Source organism: Phodopus roborovskii, unplaced genomic scaffold (genome assembly GCF_943737965.1).
Source record: "Phodopus roborovskii unplaced genomic scaffold, PHOROB, whole genome shotgun sequence".
NCBI lineage: Eukaryota > Metazoa > Chordata > Mammalia > Rodentia > Cricetidae > Phodopus > Phodopus roborovskii.
The window spans coordinates 1,342,024-1,364,227 of NW_026125680.1; the positions used below are offsets into that span (position 1 = coordinate 1,342,024).

The following is a 22,204-nucleotide window of genomic DNA, read 5'->3' on the forward strand; positions in this document are numbered from 1 at the left end:
TTTTTTCTGTTGTGTAGTATTCCATTGTGTAAATGTGTCACATTTTCTCCATCCATTCTTCAGTTGAGGGTCATTTTGGTTCCTTCCAGGTTCTGGCTATTACAAATAATGCTGCTGTGAACATAGTTGAACAGATTCCTTGTTGTATGGATGTGCATATTTTGGGTATATGCCTAAGAGTGGAATTGCTGTATCTTGAGGTAGACTGATTCTCATTTTCCTGAGGAACCGCCATACTGATTTCCAAAGTAGCTGTATGGAGTTTGCACTCCCACCAGTAGAGGAGTGTGACCCTTTCTCCACATCCTCTCCAGCATAAACTGTGTTTGTACACCTGGATTTTTAAAATATGATTTCTAGGGATCAAATTCAGGTCCTCCAAAGGCAAGTGCTTTACTGACTCTCCAGCCCATGCCAGACCTTTTGGCATTGTGACATAATGTTGCCTTCTACAAAGTTGATGCCTAAGAACTGCAATAGAGTTTCCAAAATTCTAAAAATCTTTCATAATAATTTAAATAAGTAATATCATAAAGAACATAATGATAAAAATAAGATTTTGTGTTTGGTTGCATTCGTACCAGTCTTCAGGCACATGCAACCAGTAGGCCATGCATGAAACATGCCCATAACATTTTCCTGTGGCCAGGGAGGTTTCCTGTGCCTCCTTTCTTATATCTGTTGTTCCTTTAAACTTTCACCTTCACTTCTGTAGCCTTATTCATACTGAAATCTCAGTAGCCTAGTCTGGCTTGCTTGTTGCCTGCCAAGTGCAGCTTTGTGGTATCTTGTGGGCACACCTATCTGGATTATCAACCATCCTCACCTCTGCCCTTTGGGCCCTGTATGATACATGCAGACAATGCAGCTTGTACTTCTCTGTCTCATAAATCTTAGCGATGAAAGCATTTGTCTGTCTGTCTAGCTAGCTTTTCTGTACTTTGGAGAACTACCTTTTTTAAAGATTTGTTTTATTATTTCTAATTATGTATATGTGGGTGAGTCTATGTGTAATTAAATGCATGACATTGCTTGTGGCGGAAGAAGCCAAAGGCTATGGTTCCCTTTGGAGCTAGAGGTATAGGTGGAGAGATGGGAATTGATTTTGGGTTCTCTTCCAGAGTAGTGCATGCTGGTAACTACTGAACCCTCTCTCGCTTGTTGCTTGGGAGAATTGTCTTAAAATGTTTTTTTTTCATAGCACATGTTGAGTTGCATGAGAAGCTGTGTCCATGTGATGTGGTAAATGAGAAAAAGTCAAGATAACAAATAGATTCTATTCCCAGGGATGAAAGGGCAGAAGGGCATTGAAAATCTTAACAGTCGCTATAGGACAGCTAGAAAGTGCAACGAAATAGATGGCAAAGCCAGAGACAAAGAGCAAGAATTTAGCAGCTGCAGCCGTACAGCTCCCCATTAGAGGAGGGGAAGAGGGAGCCTCATCCCAAAGGTAATGCAGCTGCTGCTGGGAAGTAAGACGGGACTCCTACCCACAACTCTGCTGAGTGACTGTTCTGGCTAACCTGGTCGACACTGGTGAGGATGTTCATTTTGTCATTCATTCCCCATGGCTTAGAAGGTTGTGGCTTGGTGCTGTCTTGAGAGGAAGCTTATTGTTTAAGACCGATGACAGAGAATAATCATAAATCCAGGCTTGATGTCCACTTGCTACTGCGCATGGGTGAGAAACGGTTTGAACGAGGCAGCTGGTGGATCCAAGGAGACTGGATGCAGACAGTCTGGGAAGTTCAGGTCACCAGAGGCTCCTGCACCAAATGTTTTCTCCACAAGACTCAGTCCCATCCTCTTAGCTACTTTGGAAGCTAGTAGACCCCAACCAGAGTTCAGTGGGCGGCTCCAGCACAGTAGCTATTTTCTGTGCCATGTGATTGTGTGAGGGAAAAACAAAACAAAACAAAAACAAACAAACAAAAAAAAACAAAACAAAAAAAAACACAAAACACAAAACAAAGCAAAACCCCGGAGTAACTGTGGAGGCTGATAGTACCAAGCCAGAGGCCAGCAGGCCATTCAAGCTCGAGTACATCTCTCTACAGCACAATTTACAATGGAGAATTCTAAGGCTCAGGTCCAAAGGGTACTCCTCAAAGCTCCTCACTCCAGTGGGTATTAAATACAGAAAAGGTTCAGAAAGCACTGACATGGATTCTGCAGTAACAGATCTTCAAGCTCCTCCTACCCACCACCCCCAATCTCCAACATGCTTGGAGACATTCCCTGGTTTAGAAATTAGTTACCTAAAGTATAAGTGTGTGTGTGTGTGTGTGTGTGTGTGAGTGTGTGAGTGTGTGTTCCTTTGGAGACAGTGAGAACCTACCTAGGACAGAGGCTAAAATGCTTGATTCTGTCCATATGTGGCAATCTCTACCATGATTACAATATCACTGTTTAACTGACCTTCAGCAACTCAGGGTTGAACATCAGCTTGAACTGGATGAAAAAGTCACCAACTTTAACTGATTCCCAACAGGGCCCTGCTGCTACTAAACCCAGAGTAAAGCTGTGCCGAGGCATTATTTTGATACTTTGGGCTTTTATTCTTATTTTTCTCTTTTTCTCTTTGTGGTTTCCATTTTCCTATATTCTTACTGTTATTTATATTTTAGTTTTAAAAGTAGCTTATGATATTTATTTCTCCTTTTACGTTTATATAATGTGGCTTACACATTTTTCTCTATTGTGAAAAAAGTTCTTTGTATCTCCTCTTTTCCTACTCTTGCTGACGTTCCTTCCATGTCTTGTCCTTACATCTTTCTTCTTCCCCATTCCTCTTTTACTTCACTTGATTATCATTTGTATTTTTTTTTTACCATAAGTAAGGTTCATATTATTTTTATTCATTTATTTTTATTTTTAATTAGCATACAGAACAACAGGTTTCGCAAAGGCATTTTTAAAATTTATTTTACTTTTATTTTTGGTTTTTCGAGACACAGTTTCTCTGTGGCTTTGGAGCCTGTCCTGGAACTAGCTCTTGTAGAGCAGGCTGGCTTTGAACTCATAGAGATCCGCACACCTCTGCCTCCTGAGTGCTGGGATGAAAGGTGTGTGCCGCCACCACTGTCTACAAAGGCATTTTTATAAATGGCTTGCTTTGATTTAGCCTCCTTACCAGTGCCTCTCCCCATTCCCCATCTTCGCTCGAATCCTTTTGGGTCCTGAAGTTCCTCTTTTCATTTTCAGGTCTCATTTATCCCATCATCTTCCAGCTCCCATCCTTCAGATGCCTCTTTCCCCTTGCCATGAGACCTTTTCTGGTTCAAGAATCTTACACACACCCACTCCCACATCAATACTCTTGCCTCAAGATTAGAAGTTACACTCTGTGTGACAGAGAATGTGGCATTTACATTTCTGATTTGGGGATAGTTCACTTAATAGAATCATATTCAGACCCGTTCGTTTTTTTATTTTCTTCCAGATTTCACAATTTAGGTTTTCTGAGTACTGGGATAAAATTCCATTGTGTATTTGTATTTCATTTTCATTATCCATCAATTGGTTGACATCTATCTATGCTGATGCAATGTCACTATGCTGAAAAAAGCTGCAATGAACACTGTTAGAGAATATGGAGTCCTTTTATTGTATGTCCAAGAGTGGCACTGCTGGATCATATTTTATTTCTAGAATTAGTCTTTTGAAAAACCTCCATCTTAATTTCCATACTGGTTAAAGTAATTTACACTCCCACCAATAATGAATAAGTATCCCTCCCCCACAACCTTACTAGCATTTGTTTTCTGATGATAGACATTATGACTGCAATGAAAGGGAATCTCGGAGTAATTTTAATTGCCATTTTCCTAATGAGTAAGGATATTGAGCACCTTTTCGACTATTTACTGGCCATTTGTATTTCTTCCTTTTTAACAAAACCTTTTTATTGATTTTTTTATACAGTATATTCTGATCATGTTGACACCATTTGAATTATCAAAGCAATGGTGCTTTAGATCAATCTAATAAAAAACTGGTTGGTTACCTTGAAAATACTCATGCCACTATTGAATGCATGAGAATATCTTTCCTGGGTGTAAATCAAAGGATTTACATGTAGGGAAGACCACCAATAACTTTTCTCCTCCAGCAGCCTGCACAACATCTTAGCTTAGCAGGGAAGAAACTTCCACGTAAGTTCCAGCAACAGGTGTGTATATCTTCAGCAATACGATCTTACCATCTAGTTCTAGTGGCAAACCAAGAGTAATGACAACAGCTTGTATTGTACTGGGAGCCTTTAGGGTCTCCTATACCTGTACCCGTAAGGAGGTATTCCATATTTGGCATTAGGAATTTTCTTAAATAATATGGCTTCTGGGAGCAGTATTATCTACCCACATGTGGTGCATCTCTTCAATATCTCTTTGAAAGCTGTATTTTTTAATTAGCTTATCAAAAGATTCACGTATAGTTTTTTTTGTTGTTTGTTTGTTTTTGGTTTTGTTTTTCGAGACAGGGTTTCTCTGAATTATGAATAGTTTTTATGCAAGTTTCACTTTGTTTAACCCTTCCCCCAGTCCCTTGTCTCCCCTAACAACCACTCTATCCCCACTTAAACTTACCCACCCTCATTATTCCATGACTCTACACTCACATCACATATGTTATACTGTCCTTCCCCCACTTAACGCCTTTCCTTCCTACCCATACTGGCCCCTTTCTAACAGACTGGCCTATACAGACAATCCAAGCTAAACACACAAATCAAAAAAAATTGAAGCTGGGATTTACACTTGTGAGAGAACATGGCCCATTTGTCTTTTAGGGCATGGGTTACTTCACTCTGTATAATATTTTCCAGTCCCATCCATTTATCTGAAATTCTCACATTTTCATGTATTCCACAGTGATCAGATGGTATGCTGAATGCTATTTTGATTCTCCTGTATTTTTCTAGATGTTCTTTATTTCCCAATATATGATCTATTTTAGAGAAACTTCCATGGGCTACTGAGAAGATTCTGTATTCTGTGGGGTTTGGACAGTATGTTGTGTAGATGTTGGTTAAGTCCATTTGATATTAATAAATTAAAATTTCCATTTATTTAACATCACAATCACAGTTTCCTCTCTCTCCTCTCCTCCTATTCCCTTTGTTCCCTTCCCCACCTTCCTTCTACCTACCCCCTCCATTCCTCCTCCATCACTGTTAGGAAATATGCAGTCCTTCCATGATATGGGGAATGTTTTTTTACTATGGTTGTAATGAAAATATTTTCTATGCCTTTTGCATGGATTGCTTCTGTGTCTAAAATTTATGGGTTTGTTTATTTCAAAGTGTCTCACACATCTTCCATTTTCAAGTTACACATTTAAAAATATTTATTGTCATCTTTGATTGAGTATACCTTGTCTCCATATCCTGATATTTTGTCACCCCCACTCATTCTATTGGCGAGGCTTTCTATGGAGCATTTTTTTTTTTGGCTTACTAAAACATTTATTCCCAGCATTGTTCTGGTTTCACTTTTTGCTCAAGATGTTTATCTCTTTGCTGGATTATGTTTTAATGCCCTACATTGCCTTTCTTATTTCATTCTGCTGTTTGTTTTCCCTTAGAATTCATTCAACCATTTATTTGCTTCTCTAAGTAGAGTTATCATTATTCATGTGAATGAGCCAGCTGGCCACATAACATCCATAATCAGAAGGCAGACATGATCATATGCACGTGCACTTCTTGCTTTGCCTTTTTTCATTTCAAACACTTAGAGATCCTTCGCCCAGGAAATAGTCCTGCCCACAATTCAGATGAGTCTCTCCACACCGCTGACCTTAATGAATACAACTCCCCCCACTACAGAGTTGCCCAGTGGTCCACCCAGATGATTCTAGAGTCTATCAAGTTGAGAATTAACATTAGTCATCTCAGGGAATATGTAGACTGCTTTCTGTTTCCTTACTATCCAGCTGTAATAAACATGGATATGTAACATCTCTGCAGTAGGATGTCAAATCACTTGAATATTTTTTGGGAGGAGTTTTATAGCTGAGTGGAAATGAAAAACTTACTGAGTCAAATAAAAACCTCAGTGGAAAGCATCACAAATAGATTAGATCAAGCAACAGAAAAAATATATCAGGCATGGAAGGTGGACACTGAAACATAGGAGAAAGTTAGATATGAGAAGATTTGAACAGAGGAGACATTGGAGTCAAGATGACCAAGCCACAAAACAAAGAAATAGTGTTAAAATCTGTCAGAGAAAATTGCTAAGTACTTAGAAAGAAAAGATATCAGAACACCCAGCAGAAAACTAAAAGCCAGAAACACATAACATGGTAGATATCAAAGCCTTGAAAGCAAGGAACTGTTAGTCAAGGTTGCTAAATCCAGTCATGCTGGCTTTGGAAATGTATGGAGAGGGCCTGGAGAGATGTCTCAGCACTTTAGAGCACTGGCTGCTCTTCCAGAGGACCCAGGTTTGATTTCCAGCTACATGGTAGCTCATAACAGTCTGTGGTTCCATTTTTTGGGGATCTGGCAACCTCTCTTGCTTTCTATGGGAACTGCATGCACATGGTGAACAGACCACTCATTCACATTAAAAAAATATTGAAAAGAAGAGTAACCAAATCTTTAAAAAAATACAAGATTATGGAGAAATAAAAATGTTTCACAACAAGTCCAAAATACAGCCATCCACGGTCACCATGCTAGCATTTCAGAAGATACTGAAAATAACCTGTGCAATATGAGGGGAAAGGCACTACACAGTTCTTCTCCATGGCCTCAGCATTAGCTCCTGCCTCCAGGTTCCTGCCTTGTGTTCTTGCCCTGTCTTCCCTCGCTTATAACCTGTGACTTGTAAGCAGAAATGAACCCTTTCCAAGTCGCTTTTGGCCATGATGTTTATCACAGCAATAGAAAACAAATTAGAACAAGGTTTCCTAGAACACAGGACATCACTATGAATCCCAGAGTGTTCTTCAACCTCCTGATTGCTGGGATTATAGGCACTGTCCTCAATTTTCTTTGTCCCCAGGGAGTGGATCATTTTCGACAGCATTCTGAAGTCCTAGGTTCTACCTGTAACTTCTTAACTTGTATGTGCCATATACTTAACCATAACTTGTATGTGCCATATACTTCACCATGTGAGCATCGGTAATTATTCAGCCTTTCAGCTTCCCTATCCCTATGAAGGAGGGGGTGAAGACAAATAACCCCTCTTCACAGGGAAGCTCTGAGGATTCAGTGAGCAGGGCTTTGAGAAAACAACTTCAGTCTGGGCACCTACTCAGTGTCCAGCAAAGAGCAGACACTAGTTTATTTTTCCATTGTCTCCATAGCAACTGAAACAGATTTGAGCACACACTATGCATTCACATAGGGTCTGGGTGTGGTGAAGGAGGCCCTGAGGAGTAATACTCTGACGAGGGTGTATGTTTCAAGAGAATGGGTAACACAGTAGCTATTTCAGGCAAAGTAGACCGAAGGCAGTGCCATGGATGCAGTGAAAGATGACATTAGGACCTAGAGCACCTGCAGATGATTCGGCTCATGTGTGACATAGCACCTGCTATGAAGGGATGAAGGGATACCTATGATTTAAGATCTAAGGAAACTAGAGGCCCAAAGGCTTATAAGTATCACCCTAGCTTAGAATCTTCAGGCATCTCATTTTCTGGGAGGCACCATTATTTTGTTGGGTATGCACCCACGGGAGAATAGCAGAATCACCTCTCCTTAGGCCAATTCCCCTGTGAAGAGGGCTTCTATTCAGAGAACACTCTCTTTCAGGCCAGACAGAACTGAGAGAACAAAGGCTATTTGTTGAGGCCCCGGGATGACCCACAGATTGTGTCTTGCAACTCATAGTGTGAACTAAAGTTTCCCAAGAAGAAACCAAAAAGTTACAAGTGGCCACCAAAAGGGGTCCAGATGATCCAGCGTGGGACGAGGGCATATTCTTGAGGACTGATTTCTCATCTTTGCTTATTGCCTTTATATCCAAGGTCCAGGGAGTGGTTTCCAGTGCCTCCCCTCCCTGGTGCCTCTGGAATTACAAGGGTAGAGAAGAACTGAGTCAAATATCACAGATTCAAACCAGCTAAGGACAATTCATAGCCTACACCAACATTCACTTCTCTTTCTTCTCCTCTTGTTCCTGCCCCAGGTTTTGCAGATGTTCACTTTTCCCCACTTATGTGTTATTGACTGCTAGGAACTATGATAGCAGTAACCATGACAACAATATAAAAAAAAATCTCAGGCACACCCTGCTTGAAACAGAGGTGAAGACTAGTGGGGAATTTGGTGACAGTGCTCTTGACACATGCTTCAAGTAGCAACTGCATCCTGACCTTGTCTCCAAATTTCAATCACCTCTCACTAATACTATCAAATTACAAACCTGTCAATGGGTGAATACATTCATTAGGTCAGAGCCCTGGAGTTCCATTTATTTGATTATACATAGGGTCTCTCTGTGTAATCTTGGAACTTACTCTGTAGACCAGGATGGTCTTAAACTCACAAAAATCTTCCTGCTTCTGCCTCCCAACTTTTGGGATTAAAGGAGTGCATTACCAAGCCCAGCAAATCACCTCAATGATTATCTCCACTGGCTGGTCTTCAACATTGCCTTTCATTGAACACTTTATATCCAAACCTGAACACTGAGGCGAGCCCAAACTTGTGCTATCCTCATGCTTCGGTCTTCTGAGTGCAGGGATTGCAGACTACCTATAAGGTCTCTGGTTTCTTGGTGGCTGTTAACCAAAGGTTGTTCTCAGCTACAAGACAGTGCCTGGTGTTCTCTGCCTTTCTGGTCTTTATACCCCGGAATTATGGTCCCCATGTTTTACCTTTAGACACTTCACAGCTTTTCAGCAAGACAGCGGAGAAGGAGAAGGAAGCTCCGGAACAGCCCTGGAAAGCAAGTCTGCATTTTCAGTCTCATTATTTTGTGTGTGTGTGTGTGGTACTAGGATCAAATCCAGGGTTATGTGCATGAGGTACATTTTAGTCTAGAGTCCATAATTCAGTTTTATATCACTGCTGTGCCAGACTTGCTGATGAACACTTTACATGAAGTTCTCTGTATAAAAACATGTACTTATTTGTCTCACAAGGTTTTCTTATAGGACTTCATGCAAAGGAGTTCTTTACTTGAAAAGGGTGTCAAATGTATGTGTTCCCATACATTTAAATAAGAGGAGCACTTTTTGAACTGAATCAGATTTTTGATCCATCACCTAGCTATGGCTCCTATTGCATCCATCCTTCCCAACCACATGTACTTGTGTACTTATGCTACTGGATAATGATGCTACTTAGATAAGCAAAATGATGCCCCTGCCTGCCAGGTGATGCCAGCTATGGAAGATGTATGTGCAAAGGGCCAAGAGCGTGCTGGGCATAGACATGGGTAATGGAGTCATGAAGAACAAGAGGGGATTTAAGGGTATGGTCATTTGGGGAGATGTCATTCCAGACATAATGGACAGGCTGTGCATGGTTCAGATAAAGCAGAACATCACAATATGATTAGGGATGGCTCATGATTCTAGGAGAGTATGGTGTGGGAATGAGAGTGCAGGAGGCTGCTGGGAGACACAGGGGAAAGGGAGGCCCATGTGTTTAGAAAGGTAGGGCTTTAACCTTAAATAGCAGAAAGTTGGTGAATAAGTTTAAGCAGAGGAAGGGGCTAATACAACTGGTGTGATAGGAAAAATGTAAAACATACTATTCATATTTTATAGTGGTTCCATGTTGAAATGATATATTACTTAAATTGGGTTCAACGAAAGACCTTATTAAAATGATTTCACCTGCTGCCTGTTTTGGGGGTTGCTCCTTTTTGAAATGTCACTGCTAGGGGATTTTTAGTTGTGCATGTGACTTACAAGTGGGTTCTGTTGAGGGTTTCTGGGCTAGGGCACTATTGCTGATAAAGAAGAGGGCCAAGGACAAGGTCCCACATGCTATGTTTCAAAATCAGGGCTAGGATAATGGGTCCTTAGAGGAGCCTGGGAAAGACCAGCCAATAAAGAAAGAGGAAAATTTGGGGAGTGAGATGTTCTGGACAGGATCTGATACAAATGTTTTAAAAGAGAGAGTAGGAGAGAGAGAAGGCTGGCTTTAGGCAGAGCATTCTGCTGGGACCGAGGCAGGTGGTTTTGGAGTCCTTGCTGGAATGAACACAAGAGAATTCTGAGCGAAGCCACAGATGAGTGAGTAGAGACAATTCATGGATTTTGTGCTAATAAGCCTGAGAAAGATGGAGAGGTAACAGGAAAGGATGTGCAGGGCAGGGGAAGTTTATTCATTCTGCTGTGATTGTGACTTTGGTGACGAGGAGAGATGTTACACAGGCCCTGCCTGAGACGCAGGGTTGCTGGTGGTGATGTTCTTGGACCATTTAGGGTCAGTTGAGGGAAAAGAGACCTGTAGTCCAGAAAAAATCAAACTGAACCTTGGGGTTAAACAGATTGCCTCTCATAGTGACACCAAGTGACAGGGGTGTCAAAATACCCCCTTTTTTCTTTGTTCTTTCATTGTCTTTCATACATTTCTCTTTAGTGGATCTCCTTCTATCACTGACTATGGTGAGTAAAGGACATTGTGAGCCTAAAGTGGCCTGGCATCATGTGCAAAAGCTCTTTCTGGGGATTTCTGAAGTTCAAGATGTAGTGTCTTTCCCTCTGTGAGGTGTGAGTGCTGGAAAGTACCACCATGTTCACTAAGATGGCCAAAGGTGTTGCAGTGACTCCTCACCCATCATTCCCTAACTCCCTCAGCCCCAGCCGTAGACGCTTGCCTGTGTATCCATGTATTTGCCTGTTATTTCCTGTTATTAAGATTATTGTCTTTTTAAGACATGATACCAACCCCTAATGGCAACAGCATTTGCCTGTTTTTTTCTAGAATAACGTAAGAATATAACTTAAGAATACGTAGCAAGATGAAATGATTTTGTTGTATCCTACAAATTGAAGGAATAATCTTTTCCTCATTTGTTCTGGATTTCATTTTTAGTGAATTTACCATGGCTGAGTCATTAAGTGAACTATCCATCAACATGGAAGGTTTAGAAGGCACAGAGGATGGTAAGTCATCCAATAAAACCTTCATGACAAGCACTGGATTTGCTGTATACCACCATCAGGAAAAAGAATCTGGTCTGATCATAAAGGGACCATTACAGGGGGATAGAAGGGAAAACAGGTCTTAAAAGAGGGGTGAGGGAGGAAAAAAATAAGTAATAGGATACACAAGACATGAACGCAAAATGGAGGCTACTCGGCCTAGGAAGTGGATCCTGTGGAGAGGATGGAGGGATGGAGGTGGGTGGGCCATTGGAAGAGAGCAGCAACAAGGCCTAAAAATCTTCACAGAAGCTTCTATGCACTAAGGTAGAGGCATTTCTGCTTAGTTAGAAAGAATAATGAGAATGTTAAGAATTCCATCATGGCTTCATTGCAGATAGTATCTCAGATTCAACCAAGGGAGGGATTTGTAATGAGGAGTAAAGGGGATAGAAACAACAGAGGCCACCACAGGCATCCAAGTTCAGAGTATGAAATGTCTCATATGCACATCTTAGCTTTTAATGTTTACGTATACGTGGGTGTGAGTGCACAATGGTGACCATGATGGGAGGTAGGGAAAAGGTGTGCAGGAGGGTGGAGACCATAGAACACAGCAACCAGGCTGCTGGCAGTGGAAGGGGGTGGGGACAATAGGACATGGAGATGAAATGGGAGAAGAATCAACAAGATAATGTTATTTGAAAATGCCACAGTGAAAGCTAATATTTTGTATGCTAATTAAAATTAAAATATTAAATTCAAAATGAGAATAAATCTCATTTGCAAACCTTCCTCAAATATGTATTCATCGGCTAAGTTGTGGTGTCATCTATGAATGATAGATGAACCCAAGAAGAATGATAGAAATGGAGAGATAAATTACAAACACTGATTTTTTTATTAGTGTATCTTTCTTATATAAAATAATAGGTTTCATTGTGAAGTTTTCATAGATGCATGTGACTCAATTTTAATACAGTCACCCAATTACCATTTCTCTTCCAAAAGTACATTAAAAAATGGAACTAAGAGACATGAAATGAAAATTGATTTTAAAGATAGAACCAAATGTAATAGTCAGTTGGATTGTTTTTTCATTTGTTTGCTGAGTTTTCTTCAGTAATGCATAGCTTAGAAGACTATTTAGAAAGGCAGAGAGTAGAAGCCTTTTATGGCTTCCTGTGGGGATAGGGTGAGCTCACTAAATGTGTGAGGTATGGGATGCTGAGATTGCTCACGGAGTCTGGACAGCTCTTGATCTCTTGTTAGTAGGATCTCAGAGAGTTATTAGGCACTCCAGAATATTCAAGAAATGGATGTGTGGATGAATGAACAGATGAATGAATGAATGAATGAATGAGTGAGTGAGTGAGTGAGTGAAAGGACTCCTCGACACAGCAGACTCAAATAAGTCATCAGCTGACTTAAGGCGGATGGCCACAGAAGAGGGCAGCAGTGTGGTATTTTTGAGGAAGGGTGGATAGAGGAAAATGCTTTTGGTCTGCTCTCCAGAATTTTCAAAAGATCACATTAAAAAAAAATAAAAAAAATAAAACGACCATTTGGAGATAGAGAGGGTGGGAGGAGGAAAAGCTAGGTGTGTGTGTGTGTGTGTGTGTGTGTGTGTGTGTGCGTGTGTGTGTGTTTCCCTAGCAGCAAGGCAAGAACACCAGGTTATTATTTTATAGTATGCATTTTAAATCTAAGTCCAACCCAGATAGAATGGACTGTCCATGTGCATGCTGGATAAGCAAATGCAGGAAGCAGTAGCAACAATTTGGTCCCTGGATTTGGTTGTGATTTCTTCTGCAGGTGCTGGAGAATAGCCCTTTAAAGGGCCGTTTCATGGCATGTGACATTTTAATCCTGGGTTTTGTTGAGTAACGAAGTTGAAATTTGCTTGCTGTTTGGAAATTGGGTTGGACACAAAAACCAATGGCTTTGTTAGAGAAAGCCAGATAGCTGTCAGCTTTCAGCTGTCAGCTGTCAGTGTTGTGTTCTTTGGCTGCAACAGCGACACTTTGTGGTGACATTAGTTATAGGTGACTGCTAGACATAAAGTTTTACCCTTACCTGTCTAATTATCCTTTGTATTTTTAATGACTTTTGAAAACCAGGATTTTGTGGCTCATATGCTGGCAACTTAAAGGCAACCCTTATAAAACGAAAACTTGAAAAGGCATATTTACATACCCAAATATCTGGCAAACATATTTGAATTAGGATTTCACAAGTGTATCTAGCCTCTGTTCAGGATCAGTGAGCATCCAACACACCATGTTTTCCAGTGTGTGTGGTCTCTTTGCATAGTTCCAAATCCCAGGTGGTAAAACTATGCAAACTCCATACTCATAGCAGTTAGCCCCCAAGAGTACAATCGAAGCATTCCTTATCCTCTAGTGATCCTCCTGCAAAAAGTCTTGCATCATTTGAAGTATTCTAACTTCTTCTGAGAAAATAAGATGTTGCTTCCCTTCAAAGAATGCAAAGTAGGTGAAAAACAGAATCTGTGCTTATTGAAATGCTAGCACATAAGTCATTGTCATCTTGTTAATTCAGGAGGATAAAATGTGTGAGTGAGATTTTGTCTGCTTGGGTCATGATTATGTTTGGCAACTTTGGTTTTACATCCTTAACAGTTTATTAGTATTTTTACTCAGCTATTCCATTTTGCTGGTTGTGCTATAAAGGGAGCTACCAGCTGTTGATAGCATCTATCTGCTCTTCATTGGTTTTTAAGAAATGGATTTGCAACTCTGAAATTTCTAGCTTTGTTTTCCTGGTACCAAGTAGGTTCCCAGGGGGCAGTGGGCCCTGTATTTCTAAGCATGGTGAATGTTCACCAAGTCACTGTTGTTCCTCCTGTTTTGAAGGCAGATGATAGTGCGTCTAAAGACTGAAATGTAGCAGTTTGGTCCAACTCTTCTCTGAGAGCCAGCATTAGTGACTGGTGTGTTGGAGCTGGTTCAAACTGGCTCAGACCGGCTCAAATAGGCTCAAACTGGTTTCAAAATGCCCATGGTAATAGTGTTTCCACTGCTCTAATAGATGAAGAGTGCACACCTGAGCATTTCCCCACAAAGGGTCTAACAGTGAAGCAGTTTCTAGCACAAAGCTACTATTATGTTGGTAGCTATTAGAAATGCATATGTTATCCTTACTTCTATAATCTCAGCACTCAGGATATAGAGGTAGGAATATCAAAGGTTTGAAGCTAGCCTCATCTATGAAGCGAGACCCTGTTTTTTTTTTTTTTTTAACTCCACAATTTCCTAGACTTAAGAAAGTAGACTATGGTTGAGTATGTCTTTCATCCCAGCACTCAGGAGGCAGAGGCAGGTGGATCTCTGTGAGTTCGAGGCCCACCTCTACAGAGTCTCTACAGAGCAAGTTCCATGACAGGCTCCAAAACAATACAGAGAAACCATCTCTCTCTCTCTCTCAAAAAAAGAAAAAAGAAAGACTATTAAAAAGAATGCCAAGCCCAGGGTGGTGGCACTCCCCTGCATCCCAGCGAAGGCAAGTGGACCAACAGTTTGAGGGCTGTCTAGGCTACATATAGAAACCCTTAAGAAACCCTCACAGTTTCACAGATTTACAAAGTTAAAGGATTAAAAGGTTGGTTATGCTGGCTTAGAATACCAGGACTTGGAGGTGGAAGCAGGACAATGAAGAGTTGGAGGATAGCTTCATTCATGTGCTGAGACCCTGGTTTTTCCCCTCACAACTTTGATTTAAGAAATGGGAAATGTAAATCCAAGCACCTAGCCTGGGTGGTGGCACAGGCCAGCAATGCCAACACGAGTGTGTGGAGACAGGAAGACTAAGTTCCAGGCCAACCTGAGCTACACTGTGAGACTTTGTTTTTAAATTCCCAAGATTTAAAAATCGAAAGACTAAAACAGGAAGTCTCGCCTACAGTGGTGGCCTACAAAACATCAACTAGGGTGTAGCCAAGCCTGGGGTGGTAGCAAAGCCTTACAATTCCAAATTCCAGATGTAGAGGGAGAAAGATCAAGAGGTTTAGGATAGCCTGGGCTATAGAGTAAGACTCAGGTTTTTAACCACCACATATTTCTAGATTAAAGAAATTAAAAGGGTAAAAGATAAAGCCAGGTCTAAGGTGGTACTACAGCTTGTTATACTGGCACTGTGGGTGTGGAGTTAAAGAGAATCTCAAATGTGAGGGCAGCCTGGGCTATAGAGCGAGATCCTATTGTTTTAATACCCTACTTTCCTAGACTTAAGCATTTAAAATGTTAAAAGAGATGGTCAAGCCTCAGATGGTAACACAAGCCTGCAGTATTAGCCCTGACGGTGTGGAAGCCAGAAGATGGAATTTAAGGACAACCTAGGCTACAAAGAGAGGCCAATTTTAGAAAAGAAACACACACATTTCCCTAGATTTAAGAAATTAAAGCCAGGCAGTGGCGGTGTACACCTTTAATTCCAGAACTTGGGAGGCAGAGGCAGGTGGATCTCTGTGAGTTCAAGGACAGCCTGGTCTACAAAACTACAGAGAACCCCTGTCTCCAAAAATCAAAACAGAAAAAAAGAAATTAAAAGATTAAAAGAGATGATCAAGCCTTGGTAGATGGCACAGGCCTGTAGTAACAGCACTTGAGGTGTAGAGGCAGGAGGATCAAAGGAGGATCAAGAGTATGGAACCAGCTTAGGCTACATGTTGGGACCTTAAAAAAGCCCTCACAATTTCATATATTAAAAAATAGAATATTAAAAGAGAAGGCAATGCCTGGGTTGGTGGCACAGGCCTGCAATATCAGAACTTAAGTTTGGAAACAGGAGGCTCAAGAGCGTGGAGCTGGCCTCCACCACATAGTAGGGCCCCTTTTTCTAAACCCTCTCAATTTTAGATATTTAAGAAATTATTTTAAAAGAGAAGCCAATGCCTAGGTGGTGTTACAGGACTGTAATACTAATACTTAGGGTGTGGAGGCAAGAGAATCGAACGTTTGAGGTCTGTTTTGTGTGGGTGTGTGTTTTGTTTTTACCCCTATAATTCCCTACATTTACAAAATTAAAACCTTAAAATACAAAGTCAGGTATGGCTGGTGGCACAGGGGGTGCTGAGACAGGAGGCTTGAGAGTTTGGGGCTGGTTTGAGCTACTGGGTTTTGTTTGTTTCTTTTGCTGTTGTTTTGTTTTGTTTTAGTCCCCCATACTTTCCTAGATTTAAGAAATTAAAACAGAAGGCCAAACCCAGGGAGGTAGCATGAGGTTCCTATACCAGCCCTCTGGCTGCACGGGCAGGAGGAACCCAAGTTTGAGGCCACCTTGGGCTACAGAGTAAGACCATGTTGTTGTTGTTTTAACTCCTACAATTTCCTAGATGTTAGTAATTCAAATAAAGATAATCCCCTATCTGGGGGTAAGTATCACAGGTCTATAATGTCTGCATTAGGGAGGTGGACGCAGGAGGATCATCATTTCAAGGCCAGCTGCTCTCTATATAATTACATCCTGCACCTTCCCTTCAACAAACTCAAATAAAATAAAATATAGAAGGGTTAAGGGCAGATAATAAAATGCAGATGAGCTTTCCCAGTCATTGAAATTGACAAGTAAAAGGGTACTCTGTCAATTTGACCTGGATTGAGGCTGCTTTAAGACCCTAAGCTGTCGCCTGGGTTGCTCCTTTCTACAGCAATCAGATACTTGCTTATTGAGTTTCTAAGGGTGCCACAAACAAATGAATGGTACTGTGGTTACCAGAGACAAAATCTGCAAGGCACCCGAGAGCACAGCCCTCTTCCTGCCACTACCACACCCCTACCTTCACTTTCTCCACTGTTCTTGAACTCATATCCACTTCTCACCCCTAGGAAAGAAGAAATCCAAGTTTAAAGCCTTTAAGAACTTTTTTGGCAAGAAGAAAAAGAAAGAACTGGAAGATGTCATGGAAGGGAGAGGGCTAAAGCAAAGGTATTCCAGCAGCAGTCTGAAGCCAGTTCTGGAAGTCCAAGTGATGGAGCACAAGTAAGCCCAGATGGGGTCAGGGGACCAGGGCTGGATCAGAACAGCCACAGGCAGGTAGAATAATCAGATTCCAGGCCTACTGCTCACGAGGAGCTTGTGGCCCATTGTGTGGTCAGGATGACCCATGTCATGCAAAGGTTTGGTCTTTTGACCTGGTTTGTTTACCTCATCTCTAGGTTGCAGATGCAGAAAATGGAATCTACATGTCTAAGTAATAAAAATCTCAGGAGAAAAGGGGCGTTAAAAGCTTAGCATAGAATAGCTTAAGCATAAAAGCTTTGGTTGCTTAAAACACACAAACAAGCTAGCAAGCTCAATCCATCTTTCATTCCCCCTCAGAACACAGGGATATGGGGAAGGCTGTTTCTCAGCCACCCACTCACACTCATTCACATTTTTATATGTGGTGTTCCAATTTAAACATTGTCTTTCTCTTTCATTGGGTATCTTGTACCTGAAACTGTGCTCAAACCAATCAAATCTCCCTCTATGGAAGGACTTCGGTCAATTGCCATGAAGTTAAACTGCAGACATCTGGAGGTGCTGCATAAACTTCACCATTGCTCCTAACCATTCTCTGAAGCTCTGCCATGCTAAGATTCTCCCAATACTCCCCTCTCCCAAACACTTCCCATGACATACGGCATTAGAATATTTATGCTTCTTTAATGAGTGTCTGCAATAAGGGCTTTCAGATAGCTTTGCCAAGGGGAAGGGTGTTGGACAAAGGGGCTTATTTCATACCTTACAAGCAATGGCATTGTAGAACATTGTCTCAGAGTTTAAAGTAAGATTAGAAGAAGCCTAAGTATACATTAGAGGTGTAGGACATGGAATGGACTATGTGGTTTACCCTGAATTGTTTCTGCAAATTGGTAATGGTTATTTCTAAAAACAAAAAAGTTAACTAGGTAACTTCTCACTCCAAAATAGTCTGCTTACTCTACTGTATTTGACACTGTTTTAGTTAGGGTTTCTGTTGCTGTGAAGAGACACCATGACTTTGGCAACTCTTATAAACATAAAGGAAAATATTTAATTGGGGGTGACTTACAGTTCAGATGTTTAGTTCATTATCATCAAGCATGCAGGCAAGCATGGTGCTGGAGAAGGAACTGAAAGTTAATATCTCTTGACCCACAGGCATCAGGAAGCGGTCTGAGACACTGTGCGTTGCTTGAGCATACATGAGTCCCCAAGGTTGCCTTTGCAGTGACACAGTTCCTCCAACAAGGCTATACCCACTCCAACAAAGTCATACCTCCTAACAGTGCCACTCCCTATGTGCTTATGGGGACCAATTACATTCAAACTAAGACAGCCACACTAAGAAATGTTGAGGGGAATAAGGGGAAAGGTATTTTGGCAAGGAGAAAAAATTAAGAGCCTGAAGATCACTCCTTGCCTTTATCTCTTTTTTAATGTGCTAGAACAAAAAACTTAGAGAATGCCATTCGAGTGTTTGGAAGAGAGATCAGAATTTTCAACCATCTGAACAATCAATCACCCATAAAACTGATAGCCAGCTGGGTATGGTAACCCAAGTCATGAGACAGTACTCAGGAGGCAGAGGCAAGGTGATCTTTATGAGTTTAATGCCCAGTTGGTCTATGTAGAAAGTTCTAGGCTATCCAAGGCTACATGGTAAGACCCTGTCTCATGCAATAAACAAATAAAAAAATCAAACATTTTAACACAGTACAATCAAAAGATATACTGGTTTGATATTTCCATGTTGAAGCATAATAGTAGGAAAATACTGGTTTTCCTACCATCGAGCCATTGTGTTTCCATAAAAGTACAAAACCCTGTAAATACAATAAAAACCCTGAAACTCTTATCATACACCAGTCTCGAATCTGAGCTAAGGTGTTTCAGATAATGTTCATTGACATGAAGAGTTCAAAGTGCATGTGCTGTGTGTTCAGAAGCAAAGATGCTGTGAAAACACACTATGCAACATGGATGAACACTGCCAGAAACGCCCCAGATTCATCATTCAGTTGATTTCAAATTATTTTTTCAACCATTACATGTTTCCAATTATGTAAATCCAAATGGGATTGCAACTCTCAGCTTACAAAAGCAGGGTTCTACAGTCACCATGCCAGCATGGATTGAGGAGGGGATCATAAGGCTCTATCCCTAGCTGAGGAGCTGTTGACAGTTGATGGCTCCCAGAGTGTACCAATTTCTTAAGAGGTGTGGCCTTTTGAAGGTTTACTACGCCCCAGTGGATGGCCCCACACCCTTGTGTGTGTGGGAAGCACTAATTAGAGACAGTGAATTTGAAAAGGGGACATGAAGAAGAGAGGGAGAAGTAGGAAAGTATAGGAAGAGTTGGTAGGGGTAGGGAGTGTTAATACTACTTGGTTACTGAATCCCAGGTGGTCTGCCCTGAAGACATATGCAAAGAAGCAACAGTAAATGGACTTATCAGGTTGTGCTTATATAGTTATCCATACATTAATGTAGATATGTAATAATAGTAATTAAAGAAAAGGCCCTGGATTTGAGAGGGAGGGAAGGGAGCATAGGAGGGGTTAGAGAGAAGGGGGGGGGCAGAAATGTAGGTAGAGTTTTCCTGTCCCAGGAGCTACTTCCAAATAACAATACAGAAGCTTATGTTACTTATAAATTGCTGACTGATAACTCAGGCTTATTACTAACTAGCTCTTAAATTTAAATTAACACATTTTTATTAATCTACATTTTGCCATGTGACTCATGGCTTATTACCTTATTTCCTGCACATCCTGCTTGCTTATTGGCTGGCTGGCATCTGCCATGACTGCCCCAACTCCACCTTTCTCTCCCAGCATTTTCCCTGTGTCTTGCTGATCTCTGTTATTGGCCAATCTGCTTTATTATTAACAACGAGCATAATCCACAACAGGGAAATGGCATTATTTATTTATTTATTTATTTATTTTTTTATTTAATTTTATATAACAAAGTACAATTAAATGAAAACAAACATTTATACACAATATTTGGGAATTTGGGCGTCGTTCTTTCCGAACAACTTCCTGCTGGTAAGGGGCGCTGTCTTGGGGGATTCGAAGAAGATTCAGATATCCTAGCTGTAGTCTGTAGGGCTGTTTTGTCCAGCTGTTTGGAATGTAGGATCAGCTTGTACTCTGTTTCAGGCGGTCTGGTGTGATCAAACCACATTAGTCTGGAAGGAATCCACATCTTTTCATTTTCTGTGGAAACAAAAATAGAAATACTTTTCCCCAGTAACTTGTTCTTCAACTCTGGCCAATAGCCGGCAGAAGAGGACGAGGGCTGGGCTGAAACTTGAGAAGGTTTTGCAGGGTAGTGGGATCTCACTGAAAACTGGCACTCTCCAGCTGAGACCTCGTTCTTTGGCAGGGGCCCGGATTTGGGGGTCAAGGATGTTGCCCGCAGGAACTCCGAGTGGACCCGCAGAGAGCCATTAGTTTATTTTTGAACATGAGTGTCACACTGAGCATCATGGTGAAAGCAACACTAGGCTGGGGCAACTAGCAGTGAGAGGCGGCTGGTGGTTCTATTCTCTCCAGATTCTCCATCTTGGCTCCTCTTTTTCGGGAAATGGCATTATTATATTTATGTGTATTCAAGCAGCAACTGATGGAAACAGATGCAGATATCTGCAGCCAAACTTTAGGCAGAACTTAGGGAATCTTGCAGAGGAGGATGAGGAAGGATTGTAAGACCCAGTAGGGTCAAGGACATCACAAGAAAACCCACAGAATCAACTAACCTGGGTTCATGGGGACTCACAGAGATGGAAGAGACAAGCAGTTGTGTACTTTGGTCTTGGTGTGAGTCTCCTAACAGTGGTAACAGGGGCTGTCTCTCATTCTGTTGCCTGCTTTGGGGACCCTTTCCTCCTACCAGATTGTCTCATCCAGCCCTAATAGAAGAGGAGGTGCCTACTTTCACTGCAGTGTGATATTCTACAGCTGGCTGATATCCATGGGAGGCCCCACTTTTCTAAAGAGAAACATAGGAGGAAGAGTTGAGGGAGAGATGGAGGGTTGAGGAAGTAGGAGAAGAGGAGGGAAGGGAAACTTTGGTTGTGATGTAGAAACAAAAACTAAAGAAAAAAGTGAAAAAAGAAACTATTTCTTCAGAAAATTGTGTCACAAAAGAGGCCACTTCCAGATAAGTCTATATTGTCTTTCATTTTGTGCTTAGGACTAACCCACATAAATATAAAGCATCTTGACTTTCAGACAACAGGAAATGACCTGTGACACTGGGCGTGGCTTGAGCAAAGGACACCTCATAAACCACCCCTATTGTGACACACTTCCTCCAACAAGGCCATACCTACTCTAACAAGGCCACACCCCCTAATAGTGGCACTCAGTTCGGGAGGCACTTTCAAACCATCATTGTATGTATATACTATGTACTTTTGATTTTGTATTCCCTCTCACTCCACATCTCATAGACTGATTTCTGTTTCAGCACTCATGTGTCTCTGTACTCCTACTGAGCTGTCTCTGGTATCTCTATAATGAAAATACCTTGTCCTTTGAGTTTTAATTCCTTGGACTTCTTTGAAAAGACTTTTCCTTTCCATGTAGGCCTATGAGCAGCATGGGAACCAAGGCCATATCCCATGATAGCATCTTCTGTTTGGATCCTGAACCTGAAAAATCAGCAAGCAAACTGCTATCATCTCCTGATGTTCAGAGAAGCAGATCACGGAAGGTAATAATGAACTTCCCCTCAGTCCAATTAGACATTATTCCTCTATCCTCTATCCTTCCTCAAAGGAGGGAAAAAATTGATCCTGCTTATCAGCTAATTCTACCTCACAGCAATATCTTAAACATCACATAATATATAAATAGGCGTGAAACTATGTAACATGGCCAACATAGAGTGTTGGCTGCTGTTGGTGTACTTACTTAATATACTCCAAGGATACCATCGTTATTTTGACAGTGGAGAGTTTACTATTTATGTGCTAGCATACCAAGCCCAAGCTTTCTCTCCCACAGATATCTCCTATTTCCAGAACTCTGCCTAGAATCTCAGGAACTGATGTCCTGGGAACTTTGAGTGAATCTGTGGGCCACTATGATACCAAAAATTAACTCTGGGTTTCAGGTTCCAAGGTGTTGGGGTAATACCATAGAAATGTGTG

At 41.3% G+C, this 22,204-nt stretch overlaps 1 protein-coding gene across 1 annotated transcript in view; it reads left to right on the top strand.

Annotated features, from left to right (window-relative positions):
* The first annotated feature begins 11,051 nt into the window (after positions 1 to 11,051).
* Positions 11,052 to 22,204, top strand: part of Kiaa1210 (KIAA1210 ortholog) — a 40,435-nt gene continuing 29,282 nt past the window's right edge. Inside the window, exons 1-3 of the mRNA XM_051178457.1 lie at positions 11,052 to 11,079; positions 16,905 to 17,058; positions 21,639 to 21,765. Of these exons, the coding sequence (XP_051034414.1) occupies positions 11,052 to 11,079; positions 16,905 to 17,058; positions 21,639 to 21,765 (309 nt within the window). The remainder of the gene's footprint in view (positions 11,080 to 16,904; positions 17,059 to 21,638; positions 21,766 to 22,204) is intronic.